The sequence below is a fragment of the Sceloporus occidentalis genome, unplaced genomic scaffold (genome assembly GCF_023333645.1).
Source record: "Sceloporus occidentalis isolate IW3139 unplaced genomic scaffold, rSceOcc1.0.p SCAF_31, whole genome shotgun sequence".
Lineage (NCBI taxonomy): Eukaryota > Metazoa > Chordata > Lepidosauria > Squamata > Phrynosomatidae > Sceloporus > Sceloporus occidentalis.
The window spans coordinates 2,065,731-2,091,096 of NW_028317011.1; the positions used below are offsets into that span (position 1 = coordinate 2,065,731).

General features: G+C 41.6%; 1 protein-coding gene and 2 non-coding genes across 3 annotated transcripts; 1 reads left to right on the top strand and 2 right to left on the bottom strand.

The window, feature by feature from the left end:
• On the top strand, positions 1 to 24,773 carry LOC149298712 (protein DENND6B-like). Its single transcript, XM_089487060.1, has 20 exons — positions 1 to 114; positions 448 to 486; positions 1,042 to 1,084; positions 12,348 to 12,457; positions 12,829 to 12,909; positions 13,484 to 13,589; positions 14,186 to 14,265; positions 14,570 to 14,629; positions 16,694 to 16,749; positions 17,343 to 17,465; positions 18,120 to 18,215; positions 18,456 to 18,550; positions 19,173 to 19,238; positions 19,586 to 19,650; positions 21,045 to 21,134; positions 21,211 to 21,264; positions 21,495 to 21,604; positions 22,210 to 22,312; positions 23,762 to 23,836; positions 24,651 to 24,773. Exons 1-20 carry the CDS (start codon positions 1 to 3, stop codon positions 24,771 to 24,773), a joined length of 1,689 nt encoding a protein of 562 aa, XP_089343186.1.
• On the bottom strand, positions 19,467 to 19,540 carry TRNAT-AGU (transfer RNA threonine (anticodon AGU)). The gene has a single exon. It is a non-coding gene; the product is annotated as a tRNA-Thr (tRNA).
• TRNAT-AGU (transfer RNA threonine (anticodon AGU)) lies at positions 20,051 to 20,124 on the bottom strand. The gene has a single exon. It is a non-coding gene; the product is annotated as a tRNA-Thr (tRNA).
• Positions 24,774 to 25,366: the final 593 nt, after the last annotated feature.

Genomic DNA, 25,366 nt, shown 5'->3' on the forward strand with positions numbered 1-25,366 from the left:
ATGGAGGTCCCTCCGAGCCCGACTGGAAGCCATCTGCCTTGGGAGTGTTTCTCGGCTTGGCTGGATGGAGTCTGTGTTGTCACATTCGATCTGGAGCTGGGACAGGCTATCGAGGTGAGTTGGAGATAAAGGAAAGGGCGAATATGGATGGTAAGTGACGTCAGAGAGGATATACTCCGCGGCATATAGGGAGAGATAGGCAGAGAAGCAGACGTAGCATATGATATTACTAACGGAAAACATGATTCGAGTTACAGTAGGACGTGTGAGGGGAGCGGGAAGCGCTGGATGCAGGATGAGGAATAGAAATACCGGTGGGGGGGGGGTATACGGTGATGACGCTGGTAGCTCGTTAGAGAAGAGATGTGTACAGGAAGGAGTATGATGCTTCATGGCAGGATAAAGTGGGGTTAAACCATTTCTTTTCTCTGCTTCTCCTTCCCTCAGCTTGTATATCCCCAGAACATCAGACTCACAGAGAAAGAGGTAAATGACACCTTCCAGTACTACAAAAACAACACAACACATCCACACTTCAGACACAGCCCATAACTGGAACCTGCGAACTCCATGTTATACACCCACACGGATCTGGGGCTTTTACATGCACTCTCTATGGAAAATAATACACATCATTTGGATAAGCATTGCTCGGGTCTCTTTACCTGAATTATTTTTTATTGGAAACCTAGTAATGAATACCTGACATACACTTATAAATAACACACCACTTAACCAGGATCACATGCAAGACTATCTGTCTGTCTGTCTATCTATCTGTCTTTCTATCTATCTGTCTCTATAATTAATCTATTATAAGTCAACTTTATGTATGTTTTAATATAGGATTTGAAGTACAATTATGGCAAACCATGTAATGTATAAATAAATTTTGACTTCAGTTGGGCTGTAGGTATTTAAAGAACTGATATCCACTATATAAATACATACATACTTTAGGCACCATCGTGTTCTATGGCATCCTTATTCTGTCATTCCAGTTTTTTCATTTATATTTTTCCAATGTGTCCCTTATTACAGAGAACCAACATTTGCTACCTTTCCTTCCCAGACTCGTATTCAGGTATGTGCATTATCACATATACAGTATATATTATATATATATATATAATATATATATATATTATATATATATATATATATATATATATATATATTATATATATATATATATATATATATATATATATATATATATACTGTATATTCACTAAAGGCAAGACATTTCATTGGGATGTACTGTATAATATTGCAACGATGCAATACCATGTGTTATTTTTAATCATCAATGAGTTAATCGTAGGCATAATCAGGTAATGCCTTCATAAATATTAATGTATCCCTACATCAAAATGCATGGTGCATGCATATCGAGGAGGGAACATGTATAAATCCAGAAATGGTTTTCGTCCAATAGTGTTTTATTGCATAAGCTCTGCAGTAGCTACAGTGGACTAACAGCTGGTGTCCAAGACTTTGCAAAGTTTTAGTGTTTTGCTGTCCGTTCATCTACACCTCCAAGTCATTGGTGGATATTCTTCTCTAACACAGTAGACCACCAAGTACAGCACCAGGGCGGAGGATAGAAAGCTACCAATCCCAGTTTGTATCATCACCCTCGGCGACCTCTAAAATTACACCAGACACTGAAATAATACACTTTCTATATGTAACAAGGCTAGGTTTGTTTCCTGTAAAATATTTTCTGTAGCCTTTGTGTCACAAGCTTGCAAACAGGGGGATTTATACCTGCATCAAGACAGATTATATTTCCCAAGGGCCACCAACTAGACTTGGGCACCAGGGGGCTCTTCGTGTTCGTCTTCGTGCTCGTCTTCGGGGGAAAAAACCTTCGTATTCCGCGAATATTCGCCCGTTCCTGTCTTCTCTTCGGGCGAATATTCGCTGACATTCTTCGTGCTCGTTTAATCTTCGTTTCCTTCCCGGTTGCCTAGCAGGGGTTAATACGGGGTTAACAACACATCGGAGCAGCAGCAGCTGCCGTGAAGGAACGTGTGTGCAACTCTATTGGTCGTTTCGGCAGGGGGCTGGTCTGGCATCAACGAGTGAATTGCAGAACGCACTTCATTCGTTGATGGCAGGCCAGCCCCCTGCCGAAACGACCAATAGAGTTGCACACACGTACTGAGGTGTACTGTACACAAAATGACCTAGAGACAAATGCTCCAAGGAACTTGGCCTCCGTTTATCATACACAGTCACACATCCATAGAAGTTTAATAAAAGAATAGGGATTATTTTACATTTTTAAATTGATTTTGGACCACTTGTAATATATGCCTAACATTTGCTACCTATTCACAATGGCATACTTTGCAACAAGCCAACTTTTACTGGACAGGACTGGAAAAAAGCAGGACTGTCCACCAAAATCTTGGGTGTGTTGGCAGGTATGCGGATGGAAAAATGTTGGACAAGAACTAAAAAATAGCTTAGGGTTAATGTACGGTTATGTTTAAGATTAGTAGCAGTGCACTGGTTGTCTAAATGTCTAAATAATAATTTAATTTTAATTTTAATGGGTTTTAAAAAAAAATTAGGGGTTTATTTAAATGTATTTTAAAGTTAGATTTATTATTTAGTACTTTATTATATTTATTTAATGTTTATACTAGTGCTACCTACCGAGCTATAACTACCAACGTGTATTTGCATACCTAGATAGCTAAATTAGATGGGACAGGACTGGAAAAAAGCAGGACTGTCCCTGAAAAAGTTAGGTCTGTTGGCAGGTATGTGGATGGAAAAATGTTATAGTATGAAGTGTGAGTTATAGCATTAATGCTAGTGAGTGTAGAAGTGAAGGCCAGGACAAATAACAAGAGGAAAGGTCCTTGTGATTTGTGCATTGTACGTGTATGTGTTATGTGTGTTGTCACTCTGTGTTATATGTGTTGTGTGTTATGTGTTATGTCACTGTGTTATTTGTGTTATTGTGTGTGTTATGTTTGGTTGGTTGGTTGTGTATCAGAAGGAAAATAATGAAATGGAAATGGAAAAGGAAATGGAAAAGGCGAATGAGTGGGCAATTGGCGACCCACTCACCTGTTTCACCCCAGAGCAAAGCATCCAAACACTGTCAGTCCTAGACGTTTGGCAGCGGACTTCCAGAGCTCAGACACAAGGTCCTAGCGTAAGCTGGCCACTCCGGCGGAGGTAGCAGGCGTTGCCACACCGCAAACAGATGCAGCCAGGGGGGAGAAACTGCCCTTACCATTAGGGACATTTTGGGCATGACTCTAGCCAGGAAGCGACCTGGCACAGAAGAGATGCTGGCACCACCATAACCACCACCACCAGCAGCAGCATTGAAAAATGGGAAAGGCGAATGAGTTGGCAATTGGCGACCCACTCACCTGTTTCACCCCAGGGCAAAGCACCCAAACACTGTCAGTCTTAGACGTTTGGCAACAGACTTCCAGAGCTCAGACACTAGGCCCTAGCGTAAGCTGGCCACTCCGGCGGAGGTAGCAGGCGTTGCCACACCGCAGACAGAGGCAGCCAGGGGGGAGAAACTGCCCTTACCATTAGGGACATTTTGGGCATGACTCTAGCCAGGAAGCGAACTGGCACAGAAGAGATGCTGGGACCACCACCACAACCACCACCACCAGCAGCAGCATTGAAAAATGGGAAAGGCGAATGAGTGGGCAATTGGCGACCCACTCACCTGTTTCACCCCAGGGCAAAGCACCCAAACACTGTCAGTCTTAGACGTTTGGCAGCAGACTTCCAGAACTCAGACACAAGGCCCTAGCGTAAGCTGGCTACACCGGCGGAGGTAGCAGGCGTTGCCACACCGCAGCAAGTGCAACCAGGGGGGAGAAACTGCCCTTACCATTAGGGACATTTGAGGCATGACACCAGCCAGGAAGAGAACTGGCATTGAAGAGACGCTGGCACCACCAGCAGCAGCAGCAGCAGAATTGGTAACGGCGAATGAGTGGGCAATTGAAGACCCGCTCACCTGTTCCACCCCAGAGCAAAGCATCCAAACACTCAGTCCTTGGCGTTTGGGAGCGGACTTCCAGAACTCAGACACAAGGCCCTAGCGTAAGCTGGCTACACTGGCGGAGGTAGCAGGCGTTGCCACACCGCAGCAAGTGCAACCAGGGGGAGAAACTACCCTCTCCATTAGGGACATTTGAGGCATGATTTCAGCCAGGAAGCGAACTGGCAAAACATACTGGCACCACCACCAGCAGCAGCGTTGGAAACGGAAAAAGGTGAATGAGTGGGCAATTGACGACCCGCTCACCTGTTTCACCCCAGGGCAAAGCATCCGAAGACTGTCAGTCCTTGGCGTTTGGGAGCGGACTTCCAGAACTCAGACACTAGGCCCTAGCGTAAATTGGTTACACCGGCGGAGGTAGCAGGCATTGCCACACCGCAGCAAGTGCAACCAGGGGGAGAAACTACCCTCTCCATTAGGGACATTTGAGGCATGATTTCAGCCTCAGGAAGCGAACTGGCAAAAGATGCTGGCACCACCACCAGCAGCAGCGTTAGAAAAGGAAAAAGGTGAATGAGTGGGCAATTGACGACCCGCTCACCTGTTTCACCCCAGGGCAAAGCATGAAAGTCTGTCAGTCCATGGCGTTTGGGAGCGGACTTCCAGAACTCAGACACTAGGCCCTAGCGTAAATTGGCTACACCGGCGGAGGTAGCAGACGTTGCCACACCACAAACACGTGCAACCAGGGGGAGAAACTACCTTAAACATTACAGAGAAAAAAAATTAACTTTCCAAGCTAAGAGCTGGGTAACCCAACTTGGGCAGATTGAATTTAAGAAAGGCAATCTGCTCCATCAGATGAGGTGCCATGCGTGAGCGCTGTGGACTCAGTATGTTTCCAGTCATAGAAAACACGCGCTCACTTTGAACAGTGGTTGGCGGACATGATAGTAGCTGCTGCGCAACCCATGAGAGTGCAGGCCACACACTCTTCTTTTCATCCCAGTAGCTAAGAGGATCAACATTAGGCGCAGAAGGAACTTCACAGAGGTAAAGTTTGACTATTTCAGCAGCACTACTCTCCTTTCTGCTGCTAGCTCTGTCAGATGGTCCAACTATACTCCCAAGTGCCTCTTCCCAAAACGCAGCTGCTCCACTCAGCTGTGTTGTGCTGCTTGTGGCACTGCTGCTGATGCTGCTGCTAGGAGTAGCAGACCACATCATCTCTTCCTCCTCCTGCACCTCTCCCTCCTCGGACAGCATTCCCATTTTACGCTGCCAGTCATGCACCTTGTTGACCAATTGCTCCCGGTAGCTACTGAGAACATTAAATTTCAAAGCTAGCTTTCCCTTAATTCTTGGATCGCAAAGGCACGCTAGCATCATTTCGGGACTCTCTTCCATTCGTTTGCGAAGGTGTACTTTTAGCAGATCCTTCAGCTTCCTGACTATGGCTGCTACGTCAGGATGTAGAGTGCCACCTTGAACAGCCTCACGGTTTCCAAGGAACACATCCATCTTGCTGCCTAGATGGGAGAACACTGGGATTACCTGGGCCAGACTGACAGTGTTTGAGCTTAAATTTTCTGTGGCATCCCTGAATGGTTTAAGGACTGCCACTAGCTGGGCAATCACTGTCCAATCCTCCCTATTCAATGGAGAGGTAATCCCAATATTGTGCTCTGAGGCAAGATTATGGATTGCCCTCTGCTGCTCCAAAATCCTCTCCAGCATGTCTAACGTGGAGTTCCACCGTGTACTGACATCCTGACGTAGGCAGTGTACGGGAAGACCTGACCTCTCTTGCTCTTCCCTCAAAAGTTGGCTAGCCTTAACACTATGGTGAAAGTGCCCAGCGATCTTTCTGCAGCGGGACGGAACTACTGCTGCCACATTAGTTCCTTCTGACATTGCTGCCTTCACTACAAGATGGATGATGTGGGCTGCACAGCGCACACCAACAATATGACCATCTCGCAGCGCTTTCAACATATTGGCACCTCCGTCAGTTACCACAAAACCAACTTCAACATTGGTGCCCGCCTCTGCTCCCACCCAAAGGCTAAACATTTTCCTCATTGCATGCAGAATATTTTGGGAAGTGTGCTTTTCATCCATCACTTCTGCATGGAGAAGGAAAGATCGGTAGCCTGCTGCAGCAGCTTCCTTAGACACACTGGGCTGCCACCAGTGTGCTGTCAAAGAAAGAAAGGCATGCTGGCCGCTAGGTGCACTCCACAAATCTGTAGTGAAATGAACAGACTGACCAGCAGCCTTGGAAAGCTCCTCTTTCACTGCTGCAACACAGGACCGATACAATGAGGGGACAATGTTCCTGCTGAAAGTGGAACGTGACGGAACTGTATATTGTGGAGCCACAGCCGCCATCAATTGTTTGAAAGGCTCCCCTTCGATCATAGAGAAGGATGCCCCTCCAACAGCAATGAACTGACCAGTCAGTCACGTTACTTTATTGGCCTGCTGTTTGGGCATTGACCTTTTGGATTGGAATGCCACAAATTGTTCCAGGGTGGGCTGGACATGCAGTGCTCCAACCTGCCTTGGTCTCTGGCTGCCAGCACTAGCTGCTGCTGCTGCTGCTATTGGCTCAGAAGAAGAAGCTGTTGGGGTTTTTCCACGGCCACCAGCTATGCTGCCTGCACTAAGTTTTACTTCTGCATCTTTCCCCAATAGCACAGCGTTGTGTTGAGTGCTGAGGTGATGCTTCATGCTAGCACTGGTAAAATGGCCAGACACTTTCCCTCTGCTTATTAGCTTCCCACAATGTTTGCACTTTCCATAGCGCCCTTCTTCAACATTTTCAAAGTGCTCCCAAATTGGGGCGCGCATAGCCTTGGAGTGTGCCTTGGGTGCTGCTCCTACTGCTCGGGGTGGATGAACAGAGGCAGAACTAGTGGTGGTGGGACTGGTGGTAACAGTACTGGCCATAGTGGAACTGCTAAATGCTTTAGATTTGCTAGGTTTTGCTGCTGCTGCTGCTGGTGGTGGTGATGGTGATGATCGTAGCGGAGAAGGTGGAGGCTCAGGGGAAAATTGTGCACTAGTCATTTGGACACTGCTCCCTGAGGAATCTGATTCCTGACCACTCATCTCCTCTACTTCCTCTGGCTCATAGTCTAGCTCTTTATTAGCCAGATCGAATGGAATTCCTGCTAGGCTGGAGCTAAGACTGATATCGTCGTGAGACTCGTGACTAGTAGTAGTGCGAGCAGGAAGAATAGACTCTGCACTTGGCCTCTCAGTCTCAGGCTCCTCTGCTACCTCGCTAGGTGGAGTTCCACTATGTGTAGCCCTCTCTCTAACTGTCTTTACAAAAATTTTGTAAGGACTTGGTGGCTTGCTAGAGGTACTAGGAGGACATGGCGTGGCGGTACCAGTGGGAACAGTAGGCGCAGCACTAGTGGTGGTAGAGGCGGTGGTGGGGGGGGGGTGGTGGTGGTGGTGGTTTTCCCTACAAAGGAATGAGATCACTTTTGTTTGGGACCCCTCTGAGTCTTGCTGCTAATTTGGCTCTGCTTGGTACCTTGCATGCTGCTTGTGGATGGGGAAGATGCTGCTTGGGGCAAAAGGCACTTCTTTTTAGTCACTGTGCTGGTACTACTTGTGCTACCCTTTAACTTTGAACGTGCTTCTGGTGCTTTAGGCTTTCCGTAAAAAAACATAGAGCTTGTGGGCCTAGCCGCACTACTACTGCCTGCTTTTGGTGCCTTTCCTTTACTTGATGATCCTTCAAGCAATGCTTCCCCAAATGATAAGCGAGAGCTTGGCCTACTTGGCCGACTAGACTGACGCAAAGGCTGCATCTTAGAACTGGTGGTGGTGGTGGTGGTGGTAGATGGAGCTTGTCCCTCCTTAGTCCCAAAAGGAGGATCCATTTCAAATTTTGTGATTTGTGTGTGTAGTGTAGTGTAGTGTTTAAAAAAATATAAAAAAATAAATAAAAAAAAGGAAAAACGAATTAAAGACAAAAAAATTAGAGGAAGTTCTCTTCAGTGCTACTGCTTAAAAAGTAAAACTATGCACTACTTCACTGTGCTGTTGTGTGCAATCTGCCAAAGTGCTAAAGTTATTTAAATTATTAACTCAAGATTAACTATTTAATAACTAGCAGTATTTTATTTTTAATTTGAATTTACACGGGCCTAAGAGCTTAGCCTACTACTATGCTAGCCTAAAGCTATATTTCCTTACTATAAGTCTACCTCTAGGCAGACGCTCTCAAACCCACTAAGCTAAAGTGAGGTTAAATCAGATTCAGTATGATTTAGGGCTGAAACAACTAATCGATAAAATCGATTATAAAAATTATAATCCGACCTCAAACAGAGATCGGATTATAACACTAGAATCCAGATCCCCCGCAACGCTGCAGGGGACCTGGAATCCCCTCACTGTCGGCCGGTCTCTCACTTCCGTCTCTCTCCCCCTCCCATACACCCCTCTGACTCCTCCCCCCTCCCATACATCACTCTGCCTCTCTACCCGGCTCCGTTACTGACTTCATAGAAGCCTCAGCGTAAGTGAAGGGCAGTAACGGAGGCTGTCTGTGCGCATCGTACAGACCCCCACCGGCTGACAGAGGATCATCCTCTCTGTCAGCCGGTGGGGGTCTGCATCGCACAGACAGCCTCCGTTACTCACCTTCACTTACGCTGAGGCTTCTATGAAGCGGCAGTGAAAGTTCCTGTCAGTAACGGAGCCGGGTAGAGAGGCAGAGCGGTGTATGGGAGGGGGGAGGAGTCAGAGGGGTGTATGGGAGCCACCCTCCCATACACCACTCTGGCTCCTCCCCCTCCCATACGGCACTCTGCCTCTCCACCCGGCTCCCTGGTGTCTTGTGAACCTCCATGGCTGACAGGAGGCAGAGTGGAGTATGGGAGGGGGGAGGAGGCAGAGTGGAGTATGGGAGGGGGAGGAGCCAGAGTGATGTATGGGAGGGGGAGGAGCCAGAGTGATGTATGGGAGGGGCAAAGTGGTATATGGGAGGGGGAGGAGGCAGAGTGGTGTATGGGAGGAGGGAGGAGGCAGAGTGGAGTATGGGAGGGGGGAGGAGGCAGAGTGGAGTATGGGAGGGGGGAGGAGGCAGAGTGGAGTATGGGAGGGGGAGGAGCCAAAGTGATGTATGGGAGGGGGAGGAGGCAGAGTTGTGTATGGGAGGGGGAGGAGCCAGAGTGGTGTATGAGAGGGGCAGGAGCCAGAGTGGTGTATGGGAGCGGGGAGGAGCCAGAGTGGTGTATGGGAGGGGGAGGAGCCAGAGTGGTGTATGGGTGAGTTATAGTGGTGTATGGGGGGTATTATGAATTTCAGGGCATATAGGGGGTATAAGGCATATCGATATTAGGCATATCAGGGGGGTATAAAACATATCTGGGGGTAAAAGGTATATCAGGGGGCTCAGTTGCATATCACTGGCATATAAGAGGTATAAGGCATATATGGGGGCACAGTGGCAAGCTGGGGGTCAGATGTGCATAACCGGGGGAAGTTTGGTAAATAAAAAAAATTTAAACAAGGCTTTTTTCTCATAGTTTTTATTAAATATGAAAAATAGTTAACATATGAATTAATATTTACTAATAACCTAGTTTGAGAAACACAGTGTTTGGGTTCTTGTAGCTTTTATTATTATGTGAGTAAAATAAGAAGGTGAATAGAGAGAGAGAGAGAGAGAGGCCATTGCAATAAAGAGATGAAAGTGTAAATTGTACGTTTTTTATTACATTATTTTAAATTGAAAAAAAATATTTTTTTATCCGATTAATCGATTAATCGAAAAAATAATCGGCCAACTAATCGATTATTAAAATAATCGTTAGTTGCAGCCCTAGTATGATTTATTAATTAATATTAAATTATATAATATTAATAGATTAGAAATAATTTACTTATATATTATGTATTATAGATAGAAGAATATAGATTATGAATTAGAATTTAGAATTAGAATTACTTATATTATAGATTATGAATTAGAATTTATATTGTTATATATTATTTATAATATATTATAGATTAAGATTAAAGAAGATTAGAATTATTTTAGTACTATAGCTAGTAGCTTGAAGCTTTGCTTAGTACAGCTCGTCACAGTCAATTCTTCTTGAAAAGAATTAGAAATAAAATAAAATGTCACAGCAAAACAGTTAGCTTCACTGCTTGCTGAACAAAAACACACAGCACTTATGCGGCTGCACTCACTAGCCCAACAAGTTCACTTCACTGATGGACTGAGGTGAGCAAAACACTAAGGGTACTTTTAATAAAATTGAAATAAAATGTAAAATAAATGAGAAAATCTTTGCAAAACAGTTAACGTCACTGCTTGCTGATCAAAAAAAAACACAGCACTTATGCGGCTGCACTCACTAGCCCAACAAGTTCACTTCACTGAGGTGAGCAAAACAAATGAAATAAAATGAAAGATTATTAATTAAGAAAAATTGACTTGGTCTCTTGCTGTTGCTAAAACAAAGCACAAACTATAGAGCTGCAGCACCAGTACTAATAAGATTAGCTGAACTATACGCTAGTAGTAATTAATTAATATTGTTACTTTTATTTATAGCTAATTTAATTAACTATTAAGATAAGATAGAATTATTGATATTACTGATTTTAGATTAGACACTAGTAGATGTCTTGAATGTCTACAGTACACTCTACACTAGTATACTATTACTAACTATAACTGACAAATATATATATAATTTTATAATGAATTCAATTATTAATTATATTAATTAATATTACTGATTTTAAATTAGACACTAGTAGATGAATGTCTACAGTACACTCTACACTAGTATACTATAGTATATATATATATGACTGACAAATATATATATATATAATATTATAATGAACTATTAAATTATAGACTCTATTAAATTATTATTTATAAATTCTATTTAATTTATTTAAGCAGGACAGGCAGTAGGCACTAGTGCCAGCCCAGGGCAAGGGCACCCCAGTGCCACTGAGACACTGGGTGCACTGTCAACTCAACAGCACTTACACTACAGTTGATGACAAATTAAATAAAAAAAAAATTAAATTAATCAAATTATTATTAATTATATTAAGTAGCACTGACGTGAGGATGAAGTACACTGTGAGAAATGGCAGGCTAAGGCTTACCAGTCTCACACAGAACAGAACAATCTCTCTGTAACGCTCGGATGCAGCACAGCAGTGTTGCCAAAGCAGTCACAGCGAAAAATGAATGGATCTCTCAGGCAAGCTCTGGTCTTATAAAGGCGCCTTCAGAATTCAAAAAACAGCAGCACAGGCATTGGACGAGACCCTTAGCGTTACGTCACAAGAGTGAGCTGATTGGACAGACGAGGATCAGCTCACTCCTGTTTGAAATTTTGGCGGCTGCGCGGCAAAAACGAATCTTCGATTCTTCGTGGTTGTGAGTCTTCATCTTCTCCTGCGTTTTGCCGGCACTGTATTCTCTTCGGCGTGTCTTCGGAACGAACAAAAAAACGGCCTCTTCGTGCTCGTTTTCATGTTCGCCCGAAGACGAATGCGCAAGTCTACCACCAACCCTCCACGTTCTCAAAACGTTTGCTGCATATGGTGTTAAGGGTGAGTGTCAGAGTATTTCGTCAGAGGGGATCCTAGGGTTGGTGGCCCCTGGAAGAGAAGAGTGCATAAATGCATGGGATTATAGTGAATATGTGTGGGTTGGTGTATGGTTTTTAAGCAAGCAATCCTCACATGCCTTTGCAACAGAGAGCACATGGAAATGTAAAGGGACTACTCAGCTATCATATGCATTAAATCTGATTAAATCTGTTATAAATTGACAAAAGCCTAATTAATCAGCACCAGTCGCTATTGCTGTTATAGTTTTGTCCGTAAAATATGATCTGAACTTTTCCTTCCTGAATAATAGAAAACTGGATAATACTTATATAAAACATCATATAGTTACTTTAAAACTCACTGAAGTCATGCAACTTCATATGGTGTTAGATGTTAAAGCACAGAAAGGTTTTACCTGCAAAAAAAGAAAAGGGTAATATACAATTAAAAAATGAATGCAATACCCTTTATAATCTAACTATAAATACATGAATTATTAATTAAAAAAATATATTGTGCTCTTGAATTCTATTTATGCACCCTCCAAGTAGGGAGTAAAATAAATGTGAAATAAAAACAGAAAAGATACACACCATAGAGTTTTAATTGGGGGGGGGCATTGTTTTTCCTAAATGTCAGGTTATTAAAGAAGATAAGAGGATTAGTTCCATGCTTGGATTCGTTGTTTCTGGCATTCATTTCATATTACATGTGTTAACTATACTTCACTATACCATAGGATGTTTAGGGGACACACAGTTCACATTCCGTATGCGGCGTTCCACCATGCAAAGATCAGTGTTCCAGGAGGATGAGAACTACAACAGAGAAGCTCCTGTTACATTACAGGTGAGAGGTCCTAGAAGGACGACACATTATAGGAATTGCATGGATGTAACAGTGGAGATGCCTTAACACACGATTACTAGAAGAACATCAGTGACAGAAGCCCTATAATCCTTTGGCATTCTAATTTTACTTCAATTGCAGAGATTTTGCACGTTGTAGTACGTGTCCTTCATAATTTATTTGGGAATTTAAGTTGTCTCTATAACTTAACTACTAGCAGGACATCTTGTAAAACCTCTTTTGTAGCAGCTGTCAGTAAAAAAAAGGATGAAGGGCCTTACTTTTGTAGTTGAAAATAGATTTGATTGTTATTCTTGTTTCTCAAACCATTTTCTTCTTTAGTGTGTTCTTACCTCTTTTGTGCTTTCCAGCGGGATGCCGCCCATTACTACGGCTATGTGTATTTCCGACAAGTGAGAGACAGCTCGGTTAAAAGAGGGTACTTCCAGAAGGTGGGTGCTTATCATTGTCTCTTGATTATAACCCTCTCAAAACCAGTATTTAATAGATAAATACATGTGATGGATATAATCTAGCCATGTGGTATGTGGGCTTGGTGGACTTTTAAAGTCAAGCACTTATATACACACTGATGAAATAATTTGTTTATGTGGCTTATGGTGGGGACTTTTTTGTACCCCTAAGCCATATGGTGACTTGAAAAGACAAAAAAATGAGCCAAAACATAAGTTACCATAACATTGGGTAAACGGGCAGATTTTAGTAATAATTACTGTAACTTGGGAAAGATGGAAATGCAACCGGCAGGTTAGAGTTCTGTCTAAACAAATTTTTTGGTGCTAACATTCTATGACTCAGTGTTAATAATACCATATGTACTAAAAAATAAAATATTAGTTATCTGTTATAGGGTATTCTGTTGCATAAAGCTGTTTACCTCATTACCTATACCTATTATATAAACAATGTGCATGCAAATGTAATTTATCCCATTGTACAGCTTTGGAATATGATGATGCTATATAAAACAATAAATAATAATAACCTGTCTTTATCCCTTTCCAGTCTCTGGTCCTCCTCTCTAGCCTTCCTTACACCAATCTGTTCCACACTCTACTGCAGCTCATTGCGCCCGAGTACTTCAATAAGCTAGAGCCTTGTCTGGAAGCTGGTAAGAATGGAGGGAAGGGAAAAGAAAGGGTGAGGGTAACGTATGCGTTATTTGTTTTATTAGGCAATATTTAAAAAGATGTGAAGTATTCATTGTTTTTGTTTCTTGCTTGAATGGAGGTGAATGGAGACAAGCATACATTGTTTTATTAGAACGTTGTATATGGCCAGACAATATAGAAAGTATTTCATTACGGATTTTAGTATATTTTGATAACTTAACCACAGGTTGCGTCCGGATGTCTTAACATTAACCAGGAAACAGATATTTTCTGCTAGAGACTGCTTACTTGCACCCCTGGAATTGTTTGTGGTAACCCAAATAAATTCAAACAAAAATAAGAAAATGAAGGAATATTTTTATTCTCAACTAAATCACTCTCGTGCATCAATACATTTGCTTGAAAAACGCTCAACAATCACTTTTCTGTACTGTTTAATAAGGTTGTGGTATGTTTTCCATTGATTAGCCATTTGTCAGCCTCAGTATTTCTGCCAGTTTTCAGTGACAATGGTTTGCTTGCCTAGTTTGTCTCAGGGACACTGTGATATTTTGGTCAATATAACAACAAATCTGTGCGTCTCTCTTCTCCTCAGTTTGTAATCAGATTGACCGCTGGCCACTCCCTGAACCCGGATATACACTGTCTCTTCCAATCATGGGGCTTGTTCTTCAGGTACAGAAGTGTGGTCCAATCAGTCCTGTTTAACGTTTATTTCCACAGCGACAAGTGCTTTGTATATATTGCCCCTCTGCCCCCCCCCCATTGTCTGCTGTTTGCCGCAGAATGTGCTCCATTCCACCCTCTACTCCTCCTCTCCTCTTTACTCCTCCATGCCCGCTCTGCTCCTCCACGTCCCACTTGCTCCTCTCTGGTGCCCTTCAGATCCCCTCTGTTTCTTCCCAGAAGTGGTGGATAGCATGTGTATGATGTATGTACTGACGTCACATGCAGCTGATTTTCTAACTATGCGCTGCAGGTCAGAATCCCAAGCCGATCAGACGTAGCCGAGATAAATGCTATGAACGAGCATGAAAAGGTGAGACCCTATAAAACATTTCCCATTATCCCACTTAATGTGAGAAGTCTCTTAGATGTTAACCCTTCTGGAGTCTTGCACTGTTTTTTTAAAGTTCTGTGAAGCTGTATAAACAGAATACACCATTGAGGATAAATGTGGCACATATTAAATTTTCACTGTTATTTTCTTGTTAAACAGATTTGTGATCACACATATTGCATTCCTTAGTCATTCTGTTTTATTACTTGTGTCCGATAAATTGCTTATCTTGGAGCATTTAAAAATCTAGACTTCCCCCTAGGCATTACATGGCATTTGTAGACATTTGCTCGTCTTCTTAGTATATGGCTGTCTTATTCTGGATGGTATCCCTTTACAAAATGAATTGGGCATTTCATGTTTAGCATGTGGAATAGCATTGGCCTTCTGTGATAAAATAAAATGCAAGGCTCAGAATTACCATGTCAACCTCCCCAGCCAAGAAGCTATAGTAAAAGACATACTCTGCAGGTAGGAGCTTGGATCTGTGTTTATGGAAGTCAGTGTGATTTATTCACTAAAAAGAGAAGGAAAAAAAATCCAAAATTGTAGAAGAAGAAATTTGCTAGAACCAGCAGCTTAATAAACTTTTCAACACATAAATATAAATATGTATTACAAAGATCCAACTTCAGTGAGCTTCTCCTGCAGGGTGAATTACACATTATACAGAGCTAGCTCTGCCCTTCTTGCTGGAGAAACTTGCCAGTGTTGGACCTTCATAATGAATAGTAAAGTGGCAAGTTGAAACCAAACTCTCCTGCCAAGGGGAATATTTCTCTCTTACCTTAGATTGTTCTCTTCATATTTTATATATTGTTTTCTGAATATCCTTTTTCAATCTATTTATCAAAGCTATATCCATTATATTATCAAACACAGATACCACTCCATAGCACACCATATGCCATCCTACCTTTTTAAATGCTATTTCAGGCAACATATTAAAATAAATAAAACCATTAGACAACATACTGTATATATTTGTATAAGTTTACTTTATTATATTACAAAATTAGAGTTACTTTGCCAGTAAAATAATTATAGGGAAAAAACATTTTTGGGGGGTTTGATAATGCTATAAACACATCCAAAATAAGGGCTACCTCTGGATTCACTAAGAGTCACCCTTTAGCACTCAGGAGAGTAGAAACCCACTGTGGGGAAAACTTCTGGGGACCATAGCTTCAAAGACTGCCCTTACTCTCTGGACAAATCAAAATTTTATAATATGAGGCTTTTAATGGAGACCACTTCCCCGGTTGCACTGGCTGTCACCTTCCTCGTAGCGAAAGCCGGCTAACTCAGAGAGAAGGTCCGTCTCCGGGGAACCAGACCACCAGTCATGACATGACACAGCAGTCAGAATGCAAGCGAGGACACACTTTATATGTTTTATATAGTAACTTTACCAAGGAAGGGGAAATTGACATACACAGGGAACTATAAAGGATTAACATAATTCACACATAACATAATGGCAATAGATAACACAGACAATATCAAAAACAAATTTGGTAAACTGACATTGGCTATAATATAAAATTGATTGCAAGCTTTCGAGACTATCTAGGTCTCTTCTGTAGGCGTATTGTACCATAGGTATAAAATTGCTGAAGAAGAGACCTAGATAGTCTCGAAAGCTTGCAATCCATTATACGTCAGTTAGCCAATAAAGGTAACATCTTTATCCAAATTTGCTTTCTCTCTGTCCATGGCTTACATGGTACAAATTTATACAGGCAATTATGGGCACCCGAGTAATCTGATCACACATACAACAATGGTGAATGCATACGGAAGGTATTAATGAAGCAACACTTAAACTTATGATTTAAGTCTAAATTACCATAAAAATGATATCAATATATAAACTGTTTTTGTTTCACCTTACCAAATAAAACAGTCTAGACCTTGATTGAATTCCGTAACCTCTTTCTTAATGCATGAGTGATCTATATAGTGCCATCATATTGTAGAGCCCTGTACAATGGGCGCAAAGTATACCTCCATGCAATGATAATGTCCTTGTGTTTTGTACAGGACCAGCTGGAACCACCCTGTCACATCACCAGCACGCATGAACTAGATCTTTTCAGGTAAGGTCTGAGATATACATTGAACCCATATGTACACATTATAGTATTTGTTAGGGGATATTTGGGCAAATTATATATATTGTTTATATACCGTACATTCATCCTGCATACTGTAGAACACCAAAAGACATTTTTTTTATATTTCTGCCACTTGTAGTAAACAGTCTGGGCACTCATGCCATGTCCCTCATGGATTACGTATAACTTTGGCATCACAATGTCTTTCCCTCCTGGTTTTCTGTATTGTTGAGAATTACCTAAGTATGATTAATTTAGGAAAGGTAAACAGCTGTCATCACAACATTTAGCATAACTACTGTATACTAGACTTGTTGAGTAGATGTGGGTGACGGTCAACTAAATTAGTTCCTGAATCTTAAATGCCTCTAATTTTCATCGGAAACAAAGTTTTTGGCCCATTTGCACATGTCTGTTGTATACCTTTGTACAGTATGTAGCCGTAATAGTTTGTACCTATAGCACAGTTGCACATGCTTAATCCACATGATGTTTTTCTATAGTACTGTGTACTTTATGTGTCTACTACAAGCTCACATGAACATAAACACAAGGTACTATGTTTATATGACCAGGTCTCTGCAGTCTGTCCTGATGAACCTCCAGTTGCTTTGGGAGTTGGTTTTGCTGGGAGAGCCCTTGGTTATCATGGCACCTTCACCCACCTTTTCATCAGAAATAGTACTGGCTCTGACTGGGTAAATATACGGCCTTTAGCCCTGCAATGTAAATTGAACTGTGTCCTCCTGGATCAAGTGTATGACTGGATCTTCTGTCTGTTACTGTCTAATGTTTGAGTGCCATTGATGCTATAAAGACGAGCTAAACTGCAGCTTTGAGCGATGTTATGATCACCGGGAGACTCTCGTGTGATAATAAACTGTAAATTTCCTATGACTAATACTTTTTCAGAATGCTTACTGAGTACATAATGGATTGACTGTTGACTGTTTCTGAACTGGTAATGCTGGCTGGGGCTAATATCATGAGGGTTTGTCTTGGTCGGCTAAAATCTTCCCAGCTGCTTTGTGATAGCAGAAGCCTTCAGTGATTCTTTGTCTTGGATGCTAGCAGTATGTCTGAAACAGTTTAAGGAAGGTTGTAATCAATCAGTTTAGGATGGTCAGTGTGGAACAGAAGATGTCTGCATGTGGTAGAGGAACTTGGTGTCTTTTTTAGCGAAAGTTATTTCTGGTGCAGATCTCCCATGTATAATGTGGTCCTCAGGATGCCACATTATCACACTGACCCTTTTCTCAGTACATGTTGGGATTACTTTGGAAACGGAAATGTCATCATAACCCTCCCTCTTGGCATCTGATTAACTCCTATTTCTGCCTTTGTTCCTGTAGCTGTATTTCTCCACTAAAATTTTGCTCAGATTTCCGTCCCTACTTCACTATCCATGACAGCGAGTTCAAAGAATATACCACCAGAACTCAGGCTCCGTAAGTACAGGATGATGAACATTCACTAGTATATTATGACATAAGGGCTCAAAAAAGTATGCACTGACTATGCCAAATGTACCCTGGTCATGTAGGATCAGTTCTCATCGATGAAATAGGCCTCTTTGAGCATAGTTTTAGTGAACACACCATCTGGGTAGCATTGATTATTGCTAAGTGCAGTTCATTTTGCCTGACCTTTCGTAAAGTACTGAACTCTTTTATTTCTTCCTTCCACAGTCCGAGTCTAATCCTTGGTGTTACCAACCCTTTCTTCATCAAAACCTTACAACACTGGCCACACATCCTGCGTGTTGGGGAGCCACGGTTATCAGGTGAATATACTTTAGGGCATTAAGAAGGCAGAGTCAGGGTGTACATAACAAGAGAGTCTTGGTAGTTTTCAGAAAGCAGTAAAATGGAGGGCATAAATATCAGCGGTTTGTAGAAATAGCCAATCTGATACAATAAAATGTGTACGATAGAGCTATTTTCAAGAATGAAACTTGAGGTTGTGATTGGGTTTACTAGGGGTGTGATTTGTGCCTACTTGAAGCACAATAATATTTCTAAATACCTTGGCATAATAGCATTACTTGAGCAAAGTTTTTAACATCCTATTATTTGATTTTCCCTTTTGTAGGCAACGCAAAATTGTCACATTGGTTTTTTTTTTCTTGAACTTATCTGATACATAAATGTCCATTTCAGTTTCGGCTTGTTCAGGAAGCATTTTTCAGTGACAAAGGAATCTGCTCCTCTTCCAGTTTGGGTGCATTTGCCACTTAACATACAAACATTTTAAGACATAAACTTACACTCAATCTCTAGATATGCACCAGAAATAACTATTCATTTTCTTATAACAGTCTAGATCGTGTAATTCAGGGTATTTATATGAATAACACTTGGTTTGTTCATCTGGCTCATATGGATATTTATTTGCTTGATCTGCAGGTGATTTACCCAAACAAGTAAAACTGAAGAAGACAACTAAGATAAAGACACTGGACACCAAAGCAGGTGAATGTGTTGAGTATTCAGATCCAGTGATAGCATGGTTTGGGGTCCCCTGATAGAATATGACCACACGCTAGACATGTGACTCAATCCCGTTTGGTTCTTTTTATGTTCCAGATAGCAATGTACCCATTGAACACATTCTGAGATACTCATGTTATTTTTATTGTGGCATGTTTTCCTTCTACTTGGTCATTTGACTTGAGTACTACCTTGTAAAACATTCACTGCAGGCACTGCTGAGATTCGAACTCAGGATCTCCTGTTTACTAGACAGGCGCTTTAACCAACTAAGCCACAGCGCCCTTCTGCTTCTCTTTCATTCATTTTGTTTTCTTTTTCCTTTCTAGGGTTGTATACATCCTATAAGCCATTTCTTCACAAAGATAAAACATTGATCAAACAGTTGTTGAAGGTAACAAGCAAAAGACCTGGGGTCAGATTGTTGATACTAAAATATGCATATTGATTGTGTGGTCTTTCCTGTGTCAACTATTCCGCTCATATATGAGTGATGTAGAGTTGAGTTGTTGCTGCATTCAAAATGATATCTTATGTTTTTTTGTATAAAAACACTCATGTTTGCCTAATTACATAACAACCCTGGAATAATTATCGACGCCCCTATTGATGTACCGTTATATCATGAAAAATATTAGTCACAATGAAGTAGCGATATAATTTGCCTTTTTGCGTCATGAGGGACCTGTTGTCAACATATGGCCAACATTGCTGGCTCGTAGCAGACAAATCAAGTGTTACGTAAATAAATGTTATTTGACTTTTTCTACTGCCTTGCGAAAACACTTGTTTGCAGGCACTGCTGAGATTCGAACTCAGGATCTCCTGTTTACTAGACAGGCGCTTTAACCAACTAAGCCACAGCGCCTTGCTGTTGGGCAAATGCATCATGGAGTATTAGAACCTGCAGGTCCCTGGACTTTACATGCTCTAAAATATTGCGGGCATTTCCTTTCTGGTGGTCATGATACCACCAGAAGCATCAGTCCCTGTAGTAGAGATCCCGCAGTGCCCACAATGATTCCACCTGTCACTGATCCCGCATATAGTGGACAGAAAAGTAGGTTTGCAGAGCTCTGCTTCGTGCTTTCTGTACTACAGTGAGAGAGTGGGAAGATGGGGAAAATTGAGTTTCTTCCCCTTCAAAAAAAAAATCCAAATAGCAATAGAAGTTAGAATAACATTTACAGACACAATGCTATTGCCATGATATCACTGGGGTCACCCTCTTGTTACAAAGGAGATCCCTGTGGTTTATAAAGACCCCAAGGGAACTCTAGTCATGTTAAATTGACTTTGAGTGCAAAAAAAATGAAAAAAATATTTTATTGCTAATAAATATATATATTTCATGAATATGGCTTCAAAAGTAAGTCCTCCTTGTGTGAGTATACCAAAAATGGAAAAGGAGAATGACGTCCTTTGTTATAACAGTAGTTTTTTTCAGGCATCAGTACAGCAAACCATGTTTACCTTTTTGACATCCTCCTTTTAAGTAAACTAACAGTGTTTTACTAAGACCAGCAGCACCACCTGAGCATATGTCTACATTTTTGAAAGGACACATTCACATGTGTAGTGTAAGAATTGACTTCTTCTCAGACCCATTCATACTAATGACAGGTTAGTCTGCTTGACATTCTAACATGCACTCGACTGAAAGGAGCAGAAACAAGCAACTATATCATTCTGCAGGTCTGGAGAAAAATAAATGCATATATATTTGTTGTGTTAACAGGATGCTGGTGCAATGTAAATAAATGTAATGTGTACCGCACCTTTCTGCAGGGTCTCCAAAAGAAGCTCCCTTCCGCGACACTAAGTGCTTTGCTTCGAAAACATCTATTTGAACTCACCCAAAGCTTCATTCTCCCTCTGGTAAGGCTCATGCTTCTATTTCCTCTAATTATCTTCTATAGGATTCCACCATGCTGATATTTTATTTGTCTTTCAGGAGAGGTACATGGGCAGCCTGATGCCTCATCATAGCTCTATCACCCCTTGGAAGGTCGGTATCCTGTATTTGAAGTCTGCCATTTTCCGCCATTCTTTATTTAAAGGGCAGTGATTTTTTTATCATTATAATAAATGATAATAATAAATATTACCTATTTTAGGCAATCAATAGTTATAGACGTGCCATGATTTCTGTTCACCAGTTTTGCAGTGACCGATTAGATAAGCCTGTTTTTGCCACTCACAGACCCTCATCTACTTGTAACAATTCTCAATACACAGAATCCTCCTCAGGTGCGTCCATTCCAACAGGAAGAGCTGTTTAAGATGCTAGAGCACACAGGTCCGCAGCTGACCTCGACTACAAAAGGCGATTGGATTGGTCTTTACCGGTGAGTTTAGAACAGTCATAGTGGCAATGTTCTCCTCCAAATTTCACTGTATCCAGGTCTGTGTCTGCAGACACCAGACAAGCAAGAAGGCTAGTTTTTCCCTCAGAAGTCTCACGGTGCTGCCGCAACCAAAAGGGATTCTGAGTAGGCACATGCAAATAAGGTCAACAATGATCACCTTTTGCCTCTATATCCACTTTATACATGGATCCCTTGAAAGTAATTGCCTGCTGTACAAGACAGCCTTTAGACAAAACTCGGGAAGAGGTGCAGTAGCCAGATCACCGCTTATGGAGGAATAGATACGATAAGTCAACTGCAGGGGGGGTTAATAGACAAGATGTTTTAGGGTTTATATTGAAACCACTGGTATTGGCTATGATCAAAGAACTTGGGGCTCATTTTTTACAATTTGCTGAATAACGTCTGAGTCAATGTGTCCTTAGTAATCCCAAAGATGTATACTGTAGCTGTTCGGTGCTATTATATTACACTTTCACTATGCCTTAAAGAAAATGGGGTACAACCATGAGAGGGGACACAAATCTGTAACACCTACTTTATTTCTAGTCGGATTTATAGTCTGTGTTGTTCTTTTTTTACAGGCGCTTCCTGAAGTCCCCCCATTTTGATGGCTGGTATAGACAGAAGCAGAGAGAGATGAGAGAGAGGCTAGAAACCGCACACCTGAAGGTCATCTGCGAAGCAGTGAGTCACGTAAAGCTTATTCTTTTTACTGACATTTTGGACGTGTGGAAAATATAACACCTCTCCTGTCTATTACGAGAGCATCGCAGATCTCTTTTGTAATCAGTAGTTATAAAGTGAGCCATATTAGGTGTTAACTTTTCCTTGTGTTTTTTTAAGATGTGCTTTCTTTTAATGCAGAAGGCATTTATTCTGAACATTTTCGTGCAGTTTTACATAAAAACAGTTTTTTTTATTAAAATACCCTAATTGCTAAACAGTCAAAAAAAATAAACATACCGTACAGGCCATTTATTGTTAAAATGATAAGTCCACGTATTCTGCCCATATAGAGGAGTTTTTTCCATGGGTCTGAATGTACTTTTTGGGTACCTGTCCACATAAACATTGTTACATTTAGCCAGCAATGCTTATAATGATATTCCATGCACATTTTTCCCTATGCACAGATAAACCAAGAAGGTTACTATTGATACCAATATATTTTGAATACATTGACACCATATCTACATTGGTTTATATACGCTATATAGACAAAAGTATTGGGACACCTGACCATTACACCAGCAGGGACTTTAGACATTAATATGACGTTGGTCTCGCTTTGCAGCTATTACAGCTTCCACTCCTCTGGGAAGACTTTCAGCTAGAGTTTGCAGTGTTTCTGTGGGAATTGTTGCCCATTCATCCAGTAGAACATTTGTGCGGCCAGGCACTGATGTTGGATGAAGAGGCCTGCCTCGCAATCTCCGTTCCAGTTCATCCCAAAGGTGTTTGATGGATTTGAGGTCAGGGCTCTGTGCAGGCCAGTCAAGTTCTTCCACACCAAACTTTTATAACCTTTTCTATATGGACCTTGCTTTGTACACCGCTACATGGACAAATTAAGATTAAAATGTTAATGCTTCAGCACACCAAGACATTTTGGACAATGCAATCCTTCCAACTTTGTGGGGAAGGATGATTGTGCCCCAGTGCAAAAAAAAAAAAGGATGAGTTTGGTGTGCAAGAAGTTGGCTGTCCGCACAGAGCCCTGACCTCAACCCCATCCAACGCCTTTGGGGTGAACTGGAACTGAGATGGTGAGCCATGCTCTACTGGATGAATGGGCAATAAATCCCACAGAAACACTCCTAAATTTCGTGGAAAGCCTTCCCAGAGTAGTGACAGGGGGGCACTAAAAACATGTCTATGTATTTACAATGCAATGTCATAAAAGTCCTGATGGTGTAATGGTCAGATATCCCAATACCTTTGTCCAGATAGTGTATTACCCCATATATATACACACACGTTCCTTTTTCGGGTTGATGATTGTGCTATAAAATAACTACATAAAGTATGTGAGAGAAATCTACAAGGTGTCTAAAAATCCTAACATTATCCTTAATGCAATTCTACAGTCAATACGTAAAAAAAGAAGGTTATAATCCTGTATCTCTCATGCAGAATATTGCAGCCTGGATAAAAAACAAATCCGAGGTGGAGATCGTGGATCTGGTGTTGAAACTACGAGACAAACTGGTAGTGTGCATGTATTATTTATTGCTTTATGTAGCGCCATGTGCAGTGCTGTCCATTGCGCAATTATCCAGTTACTATATATGTTTGTCAGTGTTTTGTCATTCATACTTTGATGTGCTTTCTGATGGATATAGCTAACTGTTGGGTATACAGGCCTTGCTTTTCTGGAGTCCGCAAAGTCATTAAAACTGCAGCTGCTGCAGGGCTTGAATAGGGACTAACACCAGTACATGAAACAGATACTCCAGCCCTTATATCCACCTTAATGTATACATGGTGTATGGCGTGGTACTTTGTCTAGATCAGCAGTTAGCATGTTACCCTGTGATTAGCGTTGCAACAGAAGTAGATGATTTTGTCATTTAATTTTTAGTGTTAATTCCTTAAGTGCTGGCGGGAGTCAAGAGGAAGCATTTTATTTCAGCGACTTTACTGTGCGTTATGCTCGACAACCCTATAAAAGGGCACGATGCATCGATGACTGTGTATAAAAATGCATACTGTGCGGCCATCGTGGCACTTCTTGTAGAAGAAACTCACCGCGGTTGATTCTGCATAATGCACGGTTAAGATGGTGAAACTTAAATGCAAACTACTATTTGTAACACAGAGGGCCTCAGTCAGCGCTACCAAAAACATAGATGATTTAGTTATTGCACCATAAATTGAAATTGATTATATATGCACCAAAAGGCAAAAAAAGCTTAAGTGTACTCAAAGCAAACAGCAACATTTATACAATACAACCCACTTTTTCAGCACTTCCAAGTGTTTCCATGGAAATATTCTTATGCATTTATATTTCTATCCCCAGCTCAGGGCCCACAGGCAGCATCTTCCCGTCAGCTCTGTTTCCCTGAACCGGTTGAAGCTTCACATCGACGCAGTCATTTCCTCGCTGCCTGAGGACCTGCAGAACATCTTACACCCTCACTGAGCGTCATATGTCCTTAATATCAAACGAGTACATCGATGTGCTTTCTGGCTCACCAGAGAAGTAAATGCGCAGCATTCTGCAAGCAGCCGGTGCATGCAGGGTGCCGGGCAGCTCTGTCACCGTGAGCCCGACAGATCACCTTGTATCAGACCTGCATCTTCAGTCTTCGCATTCAATTAGCTTTGCCCAGCATAGAACATCATTTCCTAAATTCGCCCCAATCTGTATGAATTATGTCAAGTAAATATGTGAAACATCCTGCATCCAACATATACATCGAGTCATAATCACACTAGGACAATCTGATACTATACAGCATCATCTAGCCCGAGATATAAACATCTGCAGTCCCAAGATCTGCATACCGGCCATCACCCCCACACCATCTGGCTACCTAACCGCGTGAGGTTGTGTGAAAGCTCCCATGAACACAATACATGTGCGTATCAAGAAAGATATTACATTTTTATATACAGATTTACAATAGCCAGACATGGATGTAAAACAGCGCAAGTCACGTGGCAGCAGTAACATTTTGGAGGAATGGCGTGTATACAGGTCTGAGACTGGTATAATGTCACTATCACAAAATC